The sequence below is a fragment of the Narcine bancroftii genome, chromosome 13, assembly GCF_036971445.1.
Source record: "Narcine bancroftii isolate sNarBan1 chromosome 13, sNarBan1.hap1, whole genome shotgun sequence".
In the NCBI taxonomy this organism is placed as follows: Eukaryota; Metazoa; Chordata; class Chondrichthyes; order Torpediniformes; family Narcinidae; genus Narcine; species Narcine bancroftii.
The window spans coordinates 55,269,955-55,290,981 of NC_091481.1; the positions used below are offsets into that span (position 1 = coordinate 55,269,955).

Sequence of the window (21,027 nt, forward strand, 5' to 3'; positions counted from 1 at the left end):
CTACCATTCCCCAGAAGGTCATGAGGGTGACAGGGCACAGAGGTGTCAGCAGGGAAGTGGCATACAATGTCCAGAGGTCCGACAAACTGGGTTCCGAGCTGACCTTTGCTGCAGTTTGCAAGGACTCTGTAGGCCTCCCCATGATTCTCTGGTCCGCCGTACCCCAATGATGTGCGGGTTGGTACAGTGAATTGGCCCCTAGTATTGTGATGGAGAAAATTACTGAAGGGTTTAGTATTAATGAGTGCTTCATGGACAACATAGACTCAATAGGCCAAGCCTGTTTTCATGCAGTGTGACAGTGTTCCATGACCACAGTGGATGCTTTAATTTGTAATATTTCTTTTAACTTCTGCTCAGCACATGGTACAGGTTTTATTAAATCTTAATGTTAAATTATATCAAATCATCTTAAAGGCACATTGGGCCTTCCTCTGATAGACACTTTCTATCTGTTTTCTCTCTCTCCCTGTCTGCTCATTGAAGTCAGTTATAATTCAGTCTCTGAAACTACTTTGAAATCAGTGGAAGAACAATCTGATTTAAAGCTTTAAAATTTTTAAATATTAATGTGAAAATAGAGCAAGGTAACAGGCCCTTTCGGCCCACAAGCCTGTGCCATCCAATTGACCTAAAACTCGGTATGTTTTGAAGGGTGGGAGTAAACTAGAGCCCCCACTGGGGGAAACCCATGCAGGCACGAGGAGACTGTACACACTCCTTACAGACAGCGTGGGATTCGAACACCGATGCTGTAACAGCGCTGATTGTTACTTGCTATGCTTAACCATGCCATATTTTCTCATTAAAGGGGAACTTTACCTTCTGGTCTCATGAAGAGGGAATTTCGGCTCTTCAGTGCGTGAATCCAGGTGTGTGTGGGGGGTGGTGGGGTGGGGGGGGTGGTGGGGTGGGGGGGGTGGTGGGGTGGGGGGGTGGTGGGGTGGGGGGGGTGGTGGGGGGGGGGGGGGGGGGCTAAACTTATTTCGTCCTGAGGCTCTGAAATGTTACCACACACAAGGACTAGCATATGCATCTAGCGCAAAGGCCTTTCTTCACTAATCATCCACCAACATGCTGGGTGGAGATCACATGAAGGGTGTTAGATAACAATTTGGGACGGCACAGTTAGTGCAACACTATTACAGCACTGATGACCTGTGTTCGAATCCGGCACTGTCTGTAAGGAGTTTGGATTCTCTCCACGTGTCTACCTTGGCTCCCTCTGGGCGCTCCGGTTTCCTCCCACCCTTCAAAACATATGGCAATTATAGGTCAAGTGGGTGGCATGGGGTCATGGGCCAGAAGGCCCAGTTGGCGTGCTGTATGTCTAAATTAAAAAAAAGAAAAATTGGGCTTCACCGGTGAGCTCCCAAAAATATCAACAGGAAAGGTGGTTTCTTGCTTGGGCAAGTATTCCAAAATCTTCAAGTAAGAACCCCACTCTCCCATCCTATGCATGTGTGATCTTCTACCCCAATCCATTTCAACAAAGAATTCTGGCCCCCTAAATCTGCTTCCAGAGGGTCTTGCTCTCTGAAAAGTGGTGACTTTTTCACAGATGGAGGGAATTTCACCTTCTAATTCCTCACGTACAGGAAAACCTCCATTATCTGGAATTCAAGCACCGCGGCAAAAAAAAATCATATGTTAAGAAAAAGGAAGTTTAAAACTGAAGTGCTTCGCTGTTAGTTTGCCAATCCACACAACCCGTAATCTCAAGCAACTGGAAAACTTAACTGGCATCTACCAATCCCCATAGATGCTGGATACCAGGGGTTTTAGTGTATTACGGGGGCAATGGCTGGGTATGAGAGGTAACAGACAGCGGGTTGGACTTCTCTTACCTTTAAAGTCATCTCTGCAACAAAAATTGCAGTGAAGAAGTAATTAGAAACACTCAGGAATATTCGTTCCTGCAAAAAACAAAAGTTCAAAATGTCAGTGAGGAGCAGAATTTATTGACGTGGACGTGGCTCAACATTTGTTGTTTTGCGGCAGCGTTTCAGTACAAATACTGCTCTAAAAAGTAAATTTGAAATTGAATAAATGAGGGCAAAAATAAGAGAAAGTGAGGTAGTGCCTGTGGTTCATTCAGGAATCTGATGGCAGACGGGAAGAAGCTGTCCTTGTCCCGCAGCATGTCACCAATCACAAAATTCTGCAGACACTGTGGTTGAAGTAAAACCCTCACGGCGCTGGAGAAACGCAGCAGGTCTAACATTGTCCTTTGTGTAGCAATGTTAAAGATACATCACCGACGTTTCGGGCTTGAGCCCTTCATCAAAGTATGAGAAAATGTTGGCAGACATCCGAACAAAAGAGTTGGGGGAGTGGGGGTGGCAAAGGCAGGAGATGATAGGTGAAAGAGGGAGGGGACAGCAGCAATGAGGGGGATGGGGGGATGGCTGGGTGGGTGGGAGAACTGGAAAGAAAGGAAAATGGGGTGGGAAATGCGAGCAGGTTTAATGGAAAGTTGCATTAACGCCATCCGGCTAGAGGGGGCCCAGACGGAAAATAAGGTGTTGCTCCTCCAATCTGCAGGTTGTCAGGGTGGGACATTGCACAAGGCCACAGACAGATGTGCGAGTGCGGATTGAAATGGTTGGCCACTGAGATGACCGGTCAGTAATAGTTTCAGGGACCATCCACTCAACAAGGCTCATGTAAATCTCCTCACATTAGCAATTCTACAAATGATTACATTTTCAAAAGGGAAAAGTGTGACAAGCGAATGAGACATTAGTAGAGGCTGCCTTACATCTCAGATATATTTTACTTCTCCAACCGGATCTGGATATAACCTGGCAAGACAAGGCCTGGATTTATTGCCTATTCTAATGGGCATTGGGAATGTGATCCACTACAAACCTTTTGCTGCTAATATCCTCAAAATACTGCTTGGCAGGGGAACTTGGATTCATGTGCAGAGGCTAGCACAATGCTATTCTAGTGCCAACGACTCACATTCGAATCCGGTGACGTCTGGGAGGAGTTTGTACTTTCTCCCCATGTCCGCATGGGTTTCCTCCCATCCTTCAAAAACATATTACAGTTACTACAGTGAGAAGGGTGTATTCTTACACGGTTGCAAAATAGTTCGCAATATCCCGACTATATAACAACTCCCTTCTTACTGTACTCACAGTAGTGCATCACTGTGGGGTGTATGAGTGTGTGTGAACGGTTTCCTGAGATGGTGGAAGGCATCAGTAAGTAAAGAATCTTCTGTATATTTGAATCTTGCATCTCTAAGTTATTTAAGAAGCCTCCCAAATAACATGCTGGCAGTGGTATAAGAGGACAAGAATAAAGCCATACAATTGATTGTAAGTCACTGAAATACAAAGGGGAAGGAGCAAAAAAACACGACTGAACAAATGGCTGGAGCGACAGCAGTTCACCCAGTGATGGACAGGGAGGCTGAAGACATTGTTGAATTGTTTAAAAGGTTTCAGCAGATGGGCATTATATCATTCAAAATCTATTTTAAAAATACAACAGCAGAGGAGAAGGTCACTGATCTACTTCCCTGGACAAGGGAGCGAGGCCTTGACTCATTTAATCGCCGGGAGCTTACAGAGGTAGAGAAAAATGATCCAGAGCAGATATTTGCAAAGTTTGCTTCTCTCTTTGGACCCACGTCTAATCATAGAATTAAACGCTATGAATTTCAAGGCAATGCAAGAGACTGATGAAACTGTTGATAACTTCCTCGCTAGACTAAAAATCTTTGCTGAAAAATAACAGATTTAAGGATATAGAGGAGAGATTAGTTGATCAACTAATATGGGGGAAATGCCCATCCCGAAGTGCAAAAGTCTCTTATAGGGAAGGATAACTTAAAACCGTCTGAAGGTATAGACATAGCCAGAGCCTTCGAAGCCACTGGGATGCAAATAAAATCCCTATCTGTGCAGACCCACCCACAGCAAAGAGAGAAAGGATTGATGCTGTAAAGAACACATTTTTTTCTTTATCTTGAGAAGGAGGGATGTTATATCGTCAGGATAATGGGAACTATTTTGCAACCGTATTCACTGTAGTAAATATAGTGCACACTGTGGGGTGTATATATATATATATATATATATATATATATAAGTATGTGTGAATAGTTTCCTGAGATGGTGGAAGGCATCAGTAAGTAAAGTATCTTCCGTTATTTGAATCCTGCATTGCTAAGTTATTTAAGTAACACAGAGACATAATATGGTGTATTGGGTGGCACAGGCTAATAGGCCAGTAGGGCCTGTTACCAGCTGTAAAAAGATGAAAGTATGGTGATACATTTTTAAGTCTGCATGGTGAAAGACTTAGATGGGCCAGTGTTCTTCAACTGCTTGCTATCCAACCTTCCTGAGAGAAGGACAAACTGATCAGCAAACTCCAAGACCTGGGACTCAATACCCCACTGAGTTATTGGATCCTGGATTTTCTCACCTCCAGACCACAATTCGTGACTATTGGTAAGAAAATCTCCTTAATAATCTCCATCGGTACCAGACCACCACAGGGCCATGTTCTTAGCCCCCTGCTCTACTCACTTTACACCTACGACTGTGTGGTTCAGTACAACAAATAACAACATCTACAAATTTGCTGATGATACCACAGTAGTGGGTTGTATAAAGGAAGGAGATGAGTCAGATATTGGATGGAGATAGGAAACTTGGCTGAATGGTGCACCAACAACAACCGCACTCAATGTCACCAAAACCAAGGAGCTGATTGTTGACTTCAGGAAGGGAAAGCCAGAGGTGGGTGATCCAGTGATCATTGGGGGATCAGAGGTGGAAAGGGTGAGCAGATTTAAGTTCTTGGGAGTCACTATCTCGGAGGATCTTTCCTGGACCCAACACACCAATGGCATCATGAAGAAAGCACGTCAGCACCTCTACTTCCTCAGGAGTTTGCGGAGGTTCGGTATGACATTGGAAACCCTGGCAAATTTCTACAGAGGTGTGGGTGGAAAGTGTGCTGACCACCTGCATCATGGACTGGTATTGGGGGGGGAGCTCCAATACCCCTGAGCATAAAGCCTGACAAAAGGTAGTGGACACAGCCCAGGTCATCACGGGCAAAACCCTCACCACCATCAAGAATATCTACAGGGAATGCTGCCATGGGAGAGCAGCAACAATCATCAAGGACCTTCACCATCCAGCACACGCTCTGTTCTCACTGCTGCCATCAAGAAAGAGGTATCAGTGCCACCAGGTTCAGGAACAGCTGCTTCCCTCTCCCATCATCAGACTCCTCAATGACAACCAGGGTCTCATTTAAGGACTCTTACTTGTGCACTTTATTGAATTTTTTTCTCTTTGTATTGCACATCAGTTTGTTTACATTTCTTTATCTGTTTACACATACGCTGAGTACAGTTTTTTTTGCACTACCAATAAGTGGTATTTCTGCCTCGCCCACTGGAAAAAGACTCTTGGGGTTGTATGAGAAGTCATGTCTGTACTCTGACAATAAATCTAAATTCTAACCCTAGGAGATGCAAGATACTGCAGATGCGGAAATCTGGAGCGAAAGAGAAAACAAACTGTTCGAAGAGCATTTGTCTTGTTTCGGGTTAAGACCCTGTCTCAGGAGAAGGCAGCTTGTATAAAAGAGGTGAGGCAGAGGATTGAGGCGGATCCAGGCGAGAAGGGCATTGATAGGCAGATGAAGGGGAGGGAAGGTGGACAGAGGCCAGGAGGTGAAATATCCAGACATACCTTCCCCTCTCCGAATTCCGTAGGGACTGCTCCCTGCATGACTCCCTCGTCCACTCATCCTTCCTCAGCCACAGGTTGGGCCACACCTGTACCCACATCTCCTTCCATTTAGGGGGCCCAAGCAGTCCTTCCAAGTGAGAGACTGGGTGAAGACTGGGAGATCACTTTGATGAGCCCCATCGCTCTGTCCGCATCAGTGGCAGGGATCTCCCAATGGCTAGCTACTTCATTTCTGAGCCCTGCTCCCTCGCTGACATGGCTTAATGTACGGTTAAACCGAGACCACCTGTATAATTTCTGCCTGGGCGCTCTCCAACCGCATGGCATTAGCATCGACTTCTCTGGTTTCTGCTAGATGACTCCACGTTTTCTCTCTCTTCCTCATCCCTCTGTCTTCTTTCCTCCAGCTCTCTACCCCCTTCCCTCTCCACTCACAGAGCCATTCCCCCTCCCCCTGTTTACTGGTGTGCCCTCCCCACCTAGTATCCACCTATTACCTCCTGCCTGTAGGACTATGCCCCTCCCCCAGCCCCTCCCCCCACCATTTTGATCGGGCACCTGCTTACATTTTGCTCATACCTTGATGAAGGGCTCGAGCCTGAAACGTTGGTTCTGTATCTTTATCTTTGCTACATAAAGGACACTGTTTGGCCTGGTGAGTTTCTCTAGTGTCGTGTTTTTAAGGGACTACAGATCAACTTCAGGATAAAAGGGGATCAAATTAAAACAAAATAGCCAAAAAATTTCTTTATTCAGAGGGCTGTGAGTCTGTGGAACTTGTTGCCACAGGTGGCTGTGGAAGCAAGGTCATTGGGTGTATTTAAGGTAGAGATTGACAGGTATTTGAATAGACAGGGCATCAAGGGTTACGGGGAGAAGGCCGGGGAGTGTGACTGAGTGGGAGGATGGATCAGCTCATGATAGAATGGCGGAGCAGACTGGCTTCCTTCTCCTATATCTTGTGATCTTGCGAATGAGGTAAGGGTGAGATGGTAGGTAGATGGGAGCAGTAATAGGGAGGAGAATAGGGGAACCAGTGTCAGGTGTGTGTGGTGATTGACGGATGGGGTGGGATAAGAAACCAGTTGAGCAGGGAGGGGAGTGGGGGTTAAAAAAGAAAGGTGTGTGTGTGTGAGGGGGCCTGGGTAGGTCAGAAGGAGAAAGAAAGGAACTGAGAAGCTGTAGATGACCTGATATTGGAGAATTCTTAGTTTTTGCCACTGGGGTGTAAACTAACTAGGCGAAACGCAGGATGTCTAGAAGCCCCCTGGCCCATTGGGTTTCTTCAACAGTTACTGCAGTGCATTTTGTCGATGTCCAGTGGGAATGAATATTTAGGTTGCCAATAAATTGGGCTGTTTTATCTTTTTTGAGTCTTATGGCTGCTGCACTCATCAGGCAAATGATGGGTTCTCCCTCTGGTGTCTTGTTGGTGGAAAGGCTTTAGGGAGCCTTGAAGTATTAACGCGGGACTGATTTCAAGATTGACGCAGGGCTCAGGCCTGAAACGTTGATTATACAGTAAAATCCCAGTTATCTGGAATTCAAGCAACTGTCAACCATCTGATAAAAAGGTACGTACAATAAATGGGTAAGAAAAACGAGTTTAAAACTGTCGCATCTCATCATTAGTTCTCCATTCACACAACGTGCTAAACTCAAGCAACCGGAAAATTCATTTATCCGGAATCTACCAATCCCCATAGGTGCCCCACACCTGGGATTTCTTTGCCATAACGAACTGCAGAGTCTCTCCAACACTTTTGTGCATTAACCTACAATGACAGAGTCTGCAGATTTTTTTTGATTAGCTCCATTCGCCTGCCACAGTTGTAATATTTTTGTTTTTGAATGTCCTGTTAAGATCAATTGTCACTCTCTGATGGACCTCAGGGGTTCTGTAATGATATTGCAGAAGAGCAGGAGCGTTCTGATCTAACAGGTACCTTCAACTGGAAAGCATTATCCAGTTATTGGCACATTGATGTTTGTGGGCGCTTGTTGAGCCATGTCCCACACATCATTAGACTGACTACAGTTTGAAAAAGACCTCATCGGCTCAAAGCTTCTCCGAGATGACCCGAGGTTGTGGCTCTATTGAAATACAAGCTGAAAGGTCACTCACTGTGCTCCCCTGGTCAATCTCGGGCCGTTCCAGTGCTACAGTAATGCAGTTGAGGAAAATGAAAGCCAGGACGATGTAGTCGAACAGCTTGTGGGCGATGATCATTTGGCACATCAGACGGAACCTGGGTAGGAAAGAGAAAGGTGCGGAGATGAAGTCAGAACCCACAGGTTAATCAGCTGAGAGGTTTTAACCTCTGTCCTCTCTGGGAGACTCCAATCCAAGGAAAACACTTCCCAAACATGGGGCAAAGTAGCAGGTCTAAAAGAAAATCCATACAAATCTATAACCACCTCTCCCCCACTAGTTCAAGTTTGTCTGTACTCATACAACCAGACAAAATATGATCACACAGATATGAACAGCAGATAATAATCACATATATACATGGAGATGTAATTTAAAGCAAATATATAAATATTTTGGGAGGATTTATTCGGTTATAGGATACCGTTCATCAATCTCACAGCCTGTGGGAAGAATCGATTTCCTAGCCTGATTTTGTTCCTCCGTCTTGGTGCTGGTGGGTCAAAGATACCGTGTGCTGGAGTGAAATGGTCTTCTAGAATTCCTTAAGCCCCATTTTGACAACGTTCCCAGTCAATGTCATCAGTAGAGCGAAGGGAGACCACAGTGATCTTCTTGGTCCTGCGATGCCTGTAATGAGTTTTTATGAACTCCCCGGGCCTGTGTGGGATTTCTTCGGTTTCCTTCCACCGTTCAAAACGTACCGGGGGTTGTAGGCCAGAGGGGTGTAATTGGGCGGCTGGGCCTCATGGGCCAAAATGGCCTGGTACCATGCTGTATGTCTGAATTTAAAATGTAAATCATACTTGTTCTTCAGAACAGGAGAACCTTACGGCAGTTATCCACTTCTGTTTTCACGAGTCTGTCGACATCTTTAATCCAGTGAGGGGAGCTGGACAAAGTGGTGACTCTCTGTCTACCTTACGGTCGACAAAAGAATTTCATGTATGTTTCAGTCTAAATGTAGCATTATGTGACAATAATGGAACCTTTACCTCCCAATCCTTTGTGGCAACCCCCCAGTAATAATCCAAAGACTCCCCTCTAGCACCAACAGCGTCTGAGGAGCGAGAATCCCAGATTTCCACTCCCTTTTACTTAACGCGGCACTCCTTGACATGACCCTTGAACTCTGGGGTCTAGTTTTGCTTTGGAATCCCCCCTGCGGTAAACCGCAATAATGCCGCGGTTATACTGCCAGCTGGACACGCCTCCTGAGATCGATCCCACCCACCACCCCTTTGCATGCTCCCCATTCACCCTGCCAGGATCAGTCAATGAGGCTGGCTGCTGCTCCAGCCCATAGCCGCAAGCCTATCGGTTTCACAACTTATGTGGTAATTGATGGTGCATCAATTTGAGCTCCATTTCGACTCCCAGTCAATGTTGTTAATAAAGACCCTATGGTCTTTTCAACAGTTTAAAAAAATATATTTTTATTGATTTTAATAAAGGACCTATACAAACAAAAATAGGTACAATTCAGTTCGGACAGTTACATAAACGAAATAAGATATTCCGTGTATCACTAACACAAATAAATTGTAAATCCTATCCATAATTCATATTCTAAATAGAATATACCTTTCCACAGTTTTGATGATCCTCTGGTCCGATGAATTTCAGCTCCCCTACCCTTATTCTTTGCCGATTCTTTGAAGAAGGGCTCAGGCCCGAAACGTCGGCAATATATCTTTGTCTCCTATGGATGCTGAAAAGACCGCCTGAGTTCTTCCAGCATTTTGGCATGATTTTAATACCCCATACACAGACACTCTGAATTGTGTTGCTGTAATACGTTGTTAAGATGGGGGCTGGTAGCCTTGCCCTCCTCAACCTTCTTAGGACATGTAGGTGCTGCTCTGCCTTCCTGGCTAATGAGGAGGTGTGGTGGGTCCAGGAGAGGTCGTCCTTTGCATGCACACCAAGGAACTTTGTGCTCTCCATTCTCTCTGCCACGGGACCATTGATGTGCAGTGGAGAGAAGTTGACCTCTATGATCTCCTTCGTCCGGTCCACGCTGAGACTCAGGTTGTTGCTTCCTGCACCATTTTTACAAGGTATGAATATGGGTGATCAGTTTCTTTGAATGGGAGTATTGGGGAAGGTGCAGAGCAACTCACTCGAGATGGAAGGAGAGGGATGTCTTTGTGTTCTGGGTTGAGTATCTTCAGAGGGGGGACTCCACTCCCTGAGTTCAGCAAAGAAAATGGGGCGGCAAGGTTAGCGCGACATTATTACAGTGCCAGTGACTTGGGCTTGAACCTGCTGCTGACTGTAGGAGTTTGTACGTTCTCCCCATGGGTTCCTTTTGGGTGCTCCGCGTTCCACCCATGTTCCACAGATGTGCGGAAATAGTGGGTTAATTTGTCAGTATACATTTACATTTCCTATAACCACCTTTAATTTAGGTTTCTAGGAGATGCCAGCACTGAATTGACAGTAAGACTTGGACGCCAGGCATGGAAGCAGTTAAACATTCTGCTGATAAGCATTCTTACCTATTCTCCGGGGAAAACAGGTAGACTGACCAGTCTGCCCTCGTCTCACACCAGTCTGGCTTGTAAATTTCGATCATCTTCTGAATTCGGAAACAAAGGCTCTGCAACAAACACATACAAATCATTTCTCAGGAAGATATCCCCCCCACTGGATAAAGCTGCCTCCCAGCCATTACATCTCTGAAGAATGGGAGAATCACCTGTGGGACTCGGCAGGTGAACGGTGTTGCTTTCTGTTGTGGACGGAAATTAGTAAAAAAAAACTGGCACTGCAGATTCAGAATCACGGACCAAAGTGTCCCAGAGAAACCACAATCAGACTGATGAAGCTCCATTCGTCCATCCAAAGAGCCACCCCTCAGCTCGTTCCTGATTTCCCTTAATTTCCTCCTGTTATTTACAGTGCATTCCAAATGGAACCACGCTCATAAACATTTCTCTGCTCCCTGATTATCTTAATTCTCTGTTTATAAATCATACGTGATCTTAAACATGTCTATTAAATCTACTTTTATCTTCTCCAACTTGAAAATAATCAGATACTTGTATTATCCAATGAGAACAGAGTTGAGCAATCAATCTCCTTCAAAGCGAGACAGCCCATTCCCTATATCTCCCAAACCTTCATTCCCCCACAGTGTTTACCCAGTCTGGATGCAGTTACACCAGAATGATTCTCTTTGTACTGAGCAGAAGTTTGTAAAATATCAATTTTTTTGTGACAGGGCAGCATGGTTAGAGAAAAGCTGTAACAGCGGCCTTGACCCAGGTTTGAATCAGGCATCGTGTGTGCGTTCTCCCCGTGTCTGTGTGGGTATTCCCTGGGTGCTCTAGTTTCCTCCCGCCTTCCATAATGCACAGGGCTGGCAGGTTGGGTGTAATTGAGCAGAACAGGTTTTAATAGCTGGAATCAGCTTCCGTTATCAGAACATAAGAAAGAGGAGCAGGAGTCGGCCATCCGGCCCATCGAGCCCGCTCCGCCATTCAATGGGATCATGGCTGATCTGATGATCGGCTCATCTCCCCCATATCCCACAATTCCTCTTTGATGTAAGAATCTATCCAACCTTGTCTTAAATATGTTTAATGAGGTCACCTCCACTGCTTCAATGGGCAGCGAATTCCATAGATTCCCCACCCTCTGGAAAAGCAGTTCCTCCTCATCTCCAACCTAAATCTGCTATTCTAAATCTCAAGGCTATGTTCCCTAGTTCTGGACTCCCCCACCAATGGGAACAACTTACCTACCTCTATCTTATCTCTGCCTTTCATAATTTTATATGTTTCTATGAGATGCTCTCTCATTCTTCCATTTTCCAGTAAGTACGGTCCCAGACGACTCAATCTCTCCTCATAGACCAAACCCCTCATCTCTGGAATCAACCTGGTGAACCTCCTCTGCTCTGCTTCCAAAGCCTGTACATCCTTCCACAAGTACAGAGAGCAGAACTGCACGCAGCGCTCCAGCTGCGGCCTCACCAGAACAGTTGCAGCATAACCTCCCTGCTCCTAAACTCGGTTCCTCTGGCAATGAAGGCCAACGTCCCATTTGTAGTCCTTCAGTCCTCGTTATTGGTGGACCTTGCTGCACTGCATGGATTTCTGCTCTTCAGCTGTCCATGCTCGACATGATGCCATTACCGTGCCAGTGACCCGTGTTCGAATCCACCACTATCTGCAAGGAGTTTGCACTTTCTCCCTATGACCTGCATAGGTTTCCTCCGTGTGCTCTGGTTCTCCCCCACCCCTCCCCACCCCCCACACTCTCCAAAAACTAACGGGGTCTGTAGATTAATTGGTGTATTTGGGTGAGATGGGCCTGTGGGCTGTAAGGGCCTGTTATCGCACTCTATGTCAACGTTTACATAAAACTGAATGGGAAGTGAGCTGGAAATGGGCCCTGCTCCAGAATAAGAAACACCTGATTCAATTTCTATCCAGGTGGATGCACCAAGCTGTTAGATCACTCCCTGATGATGAAGACAAGAAGGAATTTCTTGCTTCTGAGAGTGCAATCAGAACCCTGGAAAGCTGGGGTACCGCCACTGAACAGATTATTGAGGCTGAGTTTTGGTGGAAACATGGGTTATGGGAGAAGGCAACAAAGTGGTTGAGAGCAAGGTCGGATCAGCCGTCACCTTAGTGAATGACAGGTTGTGCTTGAGGGATCCATTCCTGCTCTTGCCCCTCAGGTTTTGCCCTTTCTGTGATTCCCACTCCAACAACCCTGCCCTTTTGAACTCCAGGGTTCATTCGTTTCCATTTAGACACATGACACAGTTACAGGCTCCGATAGCTCAGCGGTTAGAGCACTGGTTTTGGAAACCGTAGATCGCAAGTTCATTCCTCGCCGGAATGGGGGTGCTGGATAAATGGGTGACTCTGTCTGCCTTACGGAAGACAAAGTTAAGGAATTTCACATATATACCATCTAATGCGACAATAATGGAACCTTTACAGCTCAGTGCAGCCCAATTAAAACCATATGACCCACAACTCTGGTGCCCTTTTGAAGGGTGGGAGCACCAGGAGGCATCCCACGCAGACACGGGGAGAACGTGCACAACAACACTTTACGGACAGCGCCGGATTTGAACCATCGTTTACTGGCGCTGTAACAGTGTCGCGCTAACCGCCACACAAACTGTGCCTCCCTATTCTCTGCTAATACTGAAATCTCCTGCAAGTTCAATCCCTTTGACTCTATTTGAACCTCACAAACTATCAAGGAACCCGATCTGACGAGGTGCTCTGCCGGGCTGCAATCTCTTAAGCGGGAGGGAATAAACACAAGCTGCTACTTGTTCAGATCAATTTGAAAGTGTGACTATTTGCCATCTTGACAGGGGCTTATTAGAAGGATCTATTTCCCCTTGAAACTCATCATCCTTCATTAACATTATATTTAGAAATTCATACGGCTGGATAAACAGAATGTATTTGAGGTATTTTTAGACCAATTCCCAATAGAATTATATATTTTCGAGGTTAGGTATTTAACATGTCACCTGAGACTTTGTCATTCAGAGAGACAATAGCACAAAATACCTCTTAATTCCAAATAACGGAATAATATTTTAATGGGCAGTACACACAGGCAAAGGATTTTACTCAAGTAATAACACGGTTGTTCTTTTGGTGGCGCAGTTAGCGCAAGCCTGTTGCAGCACCAGCAACTGGAGTTAGAACCCGGCGCTGTCTGCAAGGAGTTTGCACGTTCTCCCCATGGGTTTTCCCCAGGGGCTCTGGTTTCCTTTGCCATTCAAAAATGTACCGGGGGGGGACTGTAGGCCAATGGGGTGTAATTGGGCGGCATGGGCCCTGTGATAGTATGGGATCCAATCACCACTGTATATATTTGTATAATGATTGGCTGAGAGCCGTAGCCACGCCTACTGGCAGGTCATAAAGGGCTACTCCTAACCAGATCCAGGTCAGTCCGGACTGGTCGACCTCGATGTACTACGCTCCAGTCTTTTGTTAATAAAAGCCTTGGTTTGAGTCAACAAGTCTTTGAGTCGTTCGACGCACTACCATTTTATTAACAAAAGACTGGAGCGTAGTACATCGAGGTCGACCAGTCCAGACTGACCTGGATCTGGTTAGGTGCAGGCCTTTATGACCTGGCCAGTAGGCGTGGCTACGGCTCTCAGCCAATCATCAACATTATATGCAAATATATACAAATATATACAGTGGTGATAGAATCCCATACTATCACAGACCCCCATGGGCCCGAAAGGCCTATTACCATGGTGTACATGTTTTTAAGCCATGTAGGGGATATCCCTGAAGTGAGTGGGTTGCTGGACCATGGTGGACGACCACTGAGTTCACCACCTTGATGAGTCTAGGTTAGCCATTCTCAACCTTGCATTTTAGGCTGTGGACCCCTTAGGACTCACGGGCTCACTTCCCTGCAAAACAGTTGTTGAGTTGGTTTCTTCTGTACTTCTCTCCTACCGACTACATAAAAAACATACAAAATATTTAGAACTTCGGTCCGCAGACCCCCTTGAATGTACCGTGGTCCCCAGGGGGGTGGAGGGGGTGTATGGTTTTCCCCATTGAGAATAGCTGGTCTGGAGTCACAGAGAATCCAGAATAGATAAGTGCAACACATTTCTAGTCGGCTTAGAGGTTAGCGCAACATTTACAGCACCAGTGATCGGGACCGGGGTTCGTATCCCGCTCTGTCTGTAAGGAGTTTGTACGTTCTCCCCATGTCTGTGTGGGTTTTCCACAAGGGCTCCGGTTTCCTCCCACCATTCAAAATGTACCGGGGGTGTAAATTGGGCAGCGCGGATAGGCTGAAATAGCCTGTTACTGTGCTGCATGTCTGAAATTTAAAAAAATTTAGATATTTAAATGTCTTCTGCTAAAAGACATGAGTGAACCAGAGAGATTTTTTATGACCTTTTGATGATTTTGAGGCCCCTTTATTGACAGAATATATAGAAATATTTTTGGGAGATAAATTGGGAAAAGAGTTGGGTCACATACTTGAAATACTGAAGAATTCATATCCAGAGTGACTTTACAGAAACTCTGAAGAATGCCTATGGAGACCACAAGTAGGTGTTAATTGGACTGACCTTGTGGAATGAATGGACTATTGTCTTTAAAGCAATAGCAGAGACATGATGGGTTTTCACAAGGAGTTCTCAGAGAGGTCACTGAGGGGGTTCTTGTTTACCTAAAGACAACAGATGAACCAGAAGACTGACGGCTATTGCTTGATGGAGAAGGTCAGGTGGTTTTGGCAAGTGGAGGGAGAAAACACTCTCTGACTGAGGGTCAGAGTGTGTGTGTGTGAGAGAGAGAGAAAGTAAAAGCTGTGATGAGCAGCAGAAGCTAACTGGAACTGAAATAAAAGCTGCAGAGTGGAAAATGGCTAGAAGCCTGGCTGTCTAATGTTTCACATGGAATAAGTGAAACAAAAAGGAACTCTGTAGTGAACTGAAAGAAAGAGGTTATCGTCTGGAGATCCCTGAAGGGGCAAGTTTCGTCAGCAAGACACTGGAGTGAAGTTGTGGATGTCCTGGAACAACAAACCTTTCTCTTCAAACCCACAAGAACCTTCCTGAGCGGCAACCATTTACCTTTCGAGCACCAAAGCCTGGTGAACTTTATATGTGTTCAATTCTGTGCACAGTAGAAGAATGATCTGCAACCAGTGAACTTGGAGGAATGAGAAGTGAGATTGGACTGTGAACCAAAGAACTTTTCTGAACTTACCACACATTACACACACTTGAGCTTAAAATTAGAAGGGGGTTAAGTTAAGTAAGTTAATAATAATATATAGGTTAAAGTTTGTTTCTATTTTCATGTTTAAAGATAACTAAAAGCAACTTTTGCTTAAGTAACCATTTGTGTTGGTGAATATCTATTGCTGCTGGGTTTTGAGGTCTAGAGAGAATGAGCTAAGGGGAAAGGATGGAACAACTTGGGTTGTCAGAGGCTAAGCGGAGACCCCTGATAGGAAATAAAATGTTGAGAGGGGTAGATAGAATCTTTCTCTCCAGGGTAAAAATGCAAGAGGGCATCCATTTAAGGTGAGAGAGAGAAAGTTTACAGAAGGTGTGAAGTCATGGTCTTTTAACACAGTGGCAAGGGCCTTTACAGGCTGCCAGTGGTGACGGCAGAAGTAATATTAGTGTTTAATGGGCTGTAAGACAGACAGTGGAATATGTAGGGGATGGATGACATTCATGTAGAAGAGATTTAGTTTAATTTGTGGGGAAAAGGTCCGACCTCTGTGCTGTTCTATGTTCTACATTCATTTCAAACAAACATATTTTGAGATCAATTAGCTTAGATCAGTGATTTTCAACCTTTTTCTTTCCACTCATGTACCATTTTAAGTAATCCCTATGCCATCGGTGCATTGTGATTAGTAAGGGATTGCTTAAAGTGGGTTGTGAGTGGAAAGAAAAAGGTTGAAAACCTCTGTTTTAATCGTACCTAATTGACTCGTTATGTGCACTGTTTCAGAACTCCAAAGGAAATGGAAATTTTTCTCAAGCAAAATATTGGGTCTGGAGCAGTAATTCTCAACCTTCCCTTCCCACTCACATCCCACCTTAAATAATCTCCTTACAAAGTTACCCAGTCCTGCTCTGCACCATTCCATCCCACGCTCCTGGGGTGGAACATAGGGTGAGGCTCCCTCCACACCATCCCTTACCAATTACAGAGCACTGTTGGCACAGGGACTGCTTAAAGTGGGATGTGAGTGGAAAGAAAGAGTTTGAGAACCACTGGCTTTGTTCGATTGTCCCACTGTGACATTTGTCACACGAAAAATACACTTTAAAGATGTTGCCCTTCATCTAGGAGGCAGAACCATCAAAAAGATACTTCAAAATTACATTATATTAAATCTTGAAAATACTTAATGATTGGTCATTTTGGCTGGACGTGGAAACACATCAAATAACTGGGAACGCCAGCTTGAGATTAGGGGCATGCAGCATTAGCAGTTTCATTCATGTGGCTCTCGGACCTTGTAATGTTGAATTCTCACGTCACATAAATATAGGAATGTAAGAAAGAGAAGCAGGAGCAGGCCATTCGGGCCACTTGACTGGTTCTCCAGTGCACTGGGTGGGCTGTGGTTCAATTCTCACCATAGCCCCCCAGAGAAGCTGAATATCCTAAAGCTGGAATAAAAGCCACCGTTAGCTTAGCCAGCTCTGCCACTCAATGAGGTCATGTTTGATCTAATGATCGGCTCATCTCCACCTCCCTGCCTTTTCTCCATAATCAATGTACAAATCTATCAGATTTACTGAGGTCGCCTCCACTGCTTCAATGGGCAGCGAATTCCACAGATTTCCCCCCCACCCCACCTCACCCACTCTGGGAAAAGCAGCTCCTCATCTCCATCCTAAATCTACTCCCCTGAATCTTAAGATCACGTCCCCTAGTTCTGGTCTCCCCCTACCAATGGGATCAACTTACTCCTAAAGAAGCTGTGCAAAGTGATGGGCTTTTATTAGCTTAGGCACATCCATGCTGCTCAATTGTCCTGCACTGGGGAGGGGGGCTGTGGGACAGTCACCTTTATTCAGGAGCCTGTAGGAGGGGCCACAGGTACAGTCCAAACAGATAACTATATGTGTACATATAAGGGGTACATTCACCCCTTTGTTTTTTTTTAAAGAGTTTGGTGGGATGAGGTGGTGCTGGTACAGTCTTTCAGGTGGTCTGGTTTTACGCTCTCACCGTCGTAATACCGGCTGCAATTGCAGCGCCTGCGAGCAATCGCTGGTGTTGGGCCAGTGGGTATGTGGCCATGAGCCTGGCGTGTCCTCTGTTGGGGGTAATTCAGTCCACAGATCATGTGTGATGAGTGACTGGGCTGCTGGCTGTGTGCGATGTGGGTGGAAGGCTGAAGGGTGGCAGCAGCACAGTGGGTGATTTGAGAATTGCCGATTACGGACTGGGAGGAGATGGGGCCCATCGAATTCCATTGTCAGGGTTTTAAGGTGTCATTGAAAATGAGGCCCCAATAGCACAGCAGCGTAAAGCTGCAACATCACCAAAAGTTAAAAGTCTTTGTACTCTGTACTCCTCACGGTTAGAGTCATTACGCAGTAGCCACGATATCTGTCGTACGTGACTTTGAGGCCAAGGAGACCTTTTGGTTTATTGGCCTTACCACGAGGGAGTAGCGCTGCACCATGGGGGTGGATGAAGCTCTCCGTGCTCCCTTTAATGAACAGGCAACTTGTCACATGGCCATTTACCTGAATATCCACCATTGACCTGAAAAGCTGTCCTGGTCAAGAGTGATGGAGGCCAGTGTCGGAGCATTGCTTGTTACTGCGGTGGAGAGATCGCGGCCTGATTCGGAAGATGGAGGTATCCAAGATGGCGGCTCCCAAGACTCACATGTGCCACTGCCAGTTCCCGGCGATGGCGGTCCCCACGGCCCACACGCAGCGCTGCTGGGAAGAGGCTTGGATCCTTCGCAGAATGTCCCTTCTTCCCGCAGCTGGAGCAGACCGTGCCTTTTGCTGGGCAATGGTTCCTTGGGTGCTTGCCCAGACCACAGAAGTAGCACTTCAGGTGCTCCCAGAGTACCACGGCCATGGTCAGATCACTGACAGAATCTGGCAAAGGTGGTAAAATGTGTTGGTGGAGTACTGCCTCCATGGTCAGATCATTAGCGAGGGGGTGGCGGCGCGTTCCAAGATGTCAACCACGAGGCGGCCGCATTGTCGGTAGACTAAGTCTCCATATTCTGAAGGGCCACCTCCAGCTTGACTGCTCTCCACAGGCTGAACTCCCTTGTTTCAATAGTCTTGTGATTGGACCTGATCCCTGCAACATAGGCATCCCTGATCAAGTCCACCGTGTACTCTGCAGCCATCATGGCTTTACATTCACAGGCCCCTCCGAGAGTCCGCAGGGCTCAGAGGTACTCGATATTTGACTCCCCCCAGGCCACTGCTTTCAGGTCACTGGAAGGTGCCTGATGTAGATTTTGTTAATTTTTCACAGGTGCCGGCCCCTTTAAAATCCCCTTTTGCCTCCTGGCACGACGCAGCCTCCCTGCTCATCGAGTACACCTGCAATCTGTTGGTCTCAGGTGATTTATGGTTGATTTCCAGCTTCTCCGACTTCAGAATCTACTCCATTCCAAAAAAAGTCTAGCTAATAAAATTGACACGGCAGCAATGACTCCAAAAGTCTGAAGTTGTGCAAACTGATGGGCTCTTATTAGCTACAGATTGAAGGCACGTCCATGCTGCACGACAGACCTGCGCTGGGGAGGGGTCTGTGGGACAGTCACCTTTATTCAGGAGCCTGTGAGAGGGGCCACAGGTTCAGTCGGCCAATAGGGCGTCCAAACAGATAACAGTCATTTACCACACTTACCCACTTCTATCTTATCTCTGCCTTACATAGTTTTATACATTTCTATAAGATCCTCTCTCATCTTCTAAATTCTAGCATATACAGTTCCAAACTCAGGCCACTGAATCCATGCCAAGGGCAAATAAAAGCCAACAGGATATTAGGCAGCAAAATGGTTATTTAACAATATGTAATTTAAATTTAGACATGCAGCATGGTAACAGGCCCTTCTGGCCCACGAGCCCGTGCTGCCCAATTGCACCCGATTAACCTACAACACCCGGCACGTTTTGAATGGTGGGAGGAAATTGGAGCCCCTCCCTGGGGAAAACGTGGGGGAGAACCCTGGTGGCTGTGCTAACCGTAGCTTTTAATAGATTTGATTTCTTCAATCAATGTAGTGAGCATTGAACTAATCTCCAGACCACCCCCCCCCCCACCCCACACAACCCAGTGTGTTGGAGTCGAGTGATGTGGACACCATCGAACCATAGAACAGAAACCGAAACAGGCCATTCGGCCCATCTAGTCCATTTCAAACTATTACTGCCTAGTACCACCATACCCCCCCCATTTGTGTATCTGTCCTAAATTCTCTTAAACGTTGAAATTGAGTCCACATTCACCATTTCAGCTGGCAGCTCATTCCATCCTCCCACTGCTCTCTGAGTGAAGAAGTTCCCCCTAATGTTCCCCTTCCATCTATCCCACCATTGTCTGTGACGTCTGCTTTCTCTCCGTACCACCAAAACAATGATTATGAGGCAAAGGTTCACGCACTGATAATGGCCAAGCCAAGCTTCTGAAGGAAACTTTTTAAAGTTTTTATTTAAAGCGAGCTCTGAACTTTCTTGAAAAGGGTGGCCATGGGTTGGTTAGAGCTCGTTTCCTTCATTCGAGACAGAACACCAATGAGTCAACTTACATAGTCGATCTCCTCATCGTAAACGCTCTTCTCTTTCCTGCTGTTCATCCTGGGGAAGATCTCCTTCACCACGTCTGGGCCTCTCCCATTGGAGCCTCGTTGGTCAACGGTAACAGTGGTCAAGCTGTTTTTCCTCACAGAAGATGGCATGCTCGGGACCTGGAGGAGCTCGGGCAGGTCACTGGAGTCCTTGGTGTCCAGAGAGAGGGCCCGGCGGTGCATCATGCTTGAGCCATTCTCTGCCTCGGATCGGAGGTCCTCAGGGTCACCGGAGGAGGTCTTGCGGCCCTTGGAGGAGAGCAGCGACTCGTGCTCACCGGAGTGGAGGTTCCGCTTCAGGCTCGACGTGCGGCCCACGCTGTTCCAGCTCGCTCTCCGGCTGCTCCACGGGATGTAGTGGGAGCTTCGCAGGCTTGGCTGAAGAAAGAACAAACGCATCAGCAACAGATACTCACAGAGGCACCTTGGCCTGACCAGAAACCTTGCAGGGTTTGGCACCAATACAGATCAATGAAGAAACTGAGCATTCCTGTCACACTGTTCAGAGGGGGGATTACTGATCTTGAGTACAGTTAACATGACTGATAAGTAGAAATTATGCCTGGACCATAGGAGAAAAGAATTTCAGGGATATATGTTTAAATTTTGTATGTTAACAACTTCACATTGTAGCAGGCCCTTCTGGCCCACGAGCCCAAATAAACCCAATTAACCTATAAGCAATGTTGGGAGAGGCTAGGATTAGAGGGCATAGTTTAAGAATACAGGGAAGGTCCTTTGGGACAGAGATGAGGAGAATTTATTTTTACCCAGAGAAGTGTGGATCTGTGGAATGCTTTGCCGCAGAGGGTGGTA

At 46.2% G+C, this 21,027-nt stretch overlaps 1 protein-coding gene across 1 annotated transcript in view; it reads right to left on the reverse strand.

The window, feature by feature from the left end:
• Window positions 1–21,027, reverse strand: part of LOC138748557 (voltage-dependent T-type calcium channel subunit alpha-1I-like) — a 283,178-nt gene that overhangs the window by 107,497 nt on the left and 154,654 nt on the right. Inside the window, 4 exon segments of the mRNA XM_069908966.1 lie at window positions 1,848–1,916; window positions 7,852–7,975; window positions 10,380–10,480; window positions 20,173–20,589. Of these exon segments, the coding sequence (XP_069765067.1) occupies window positions 1,848–1,916; window positions 7,852–7,975; window positions 10,380–10,480; window positions 20,173–20,589 (711 nt within the window).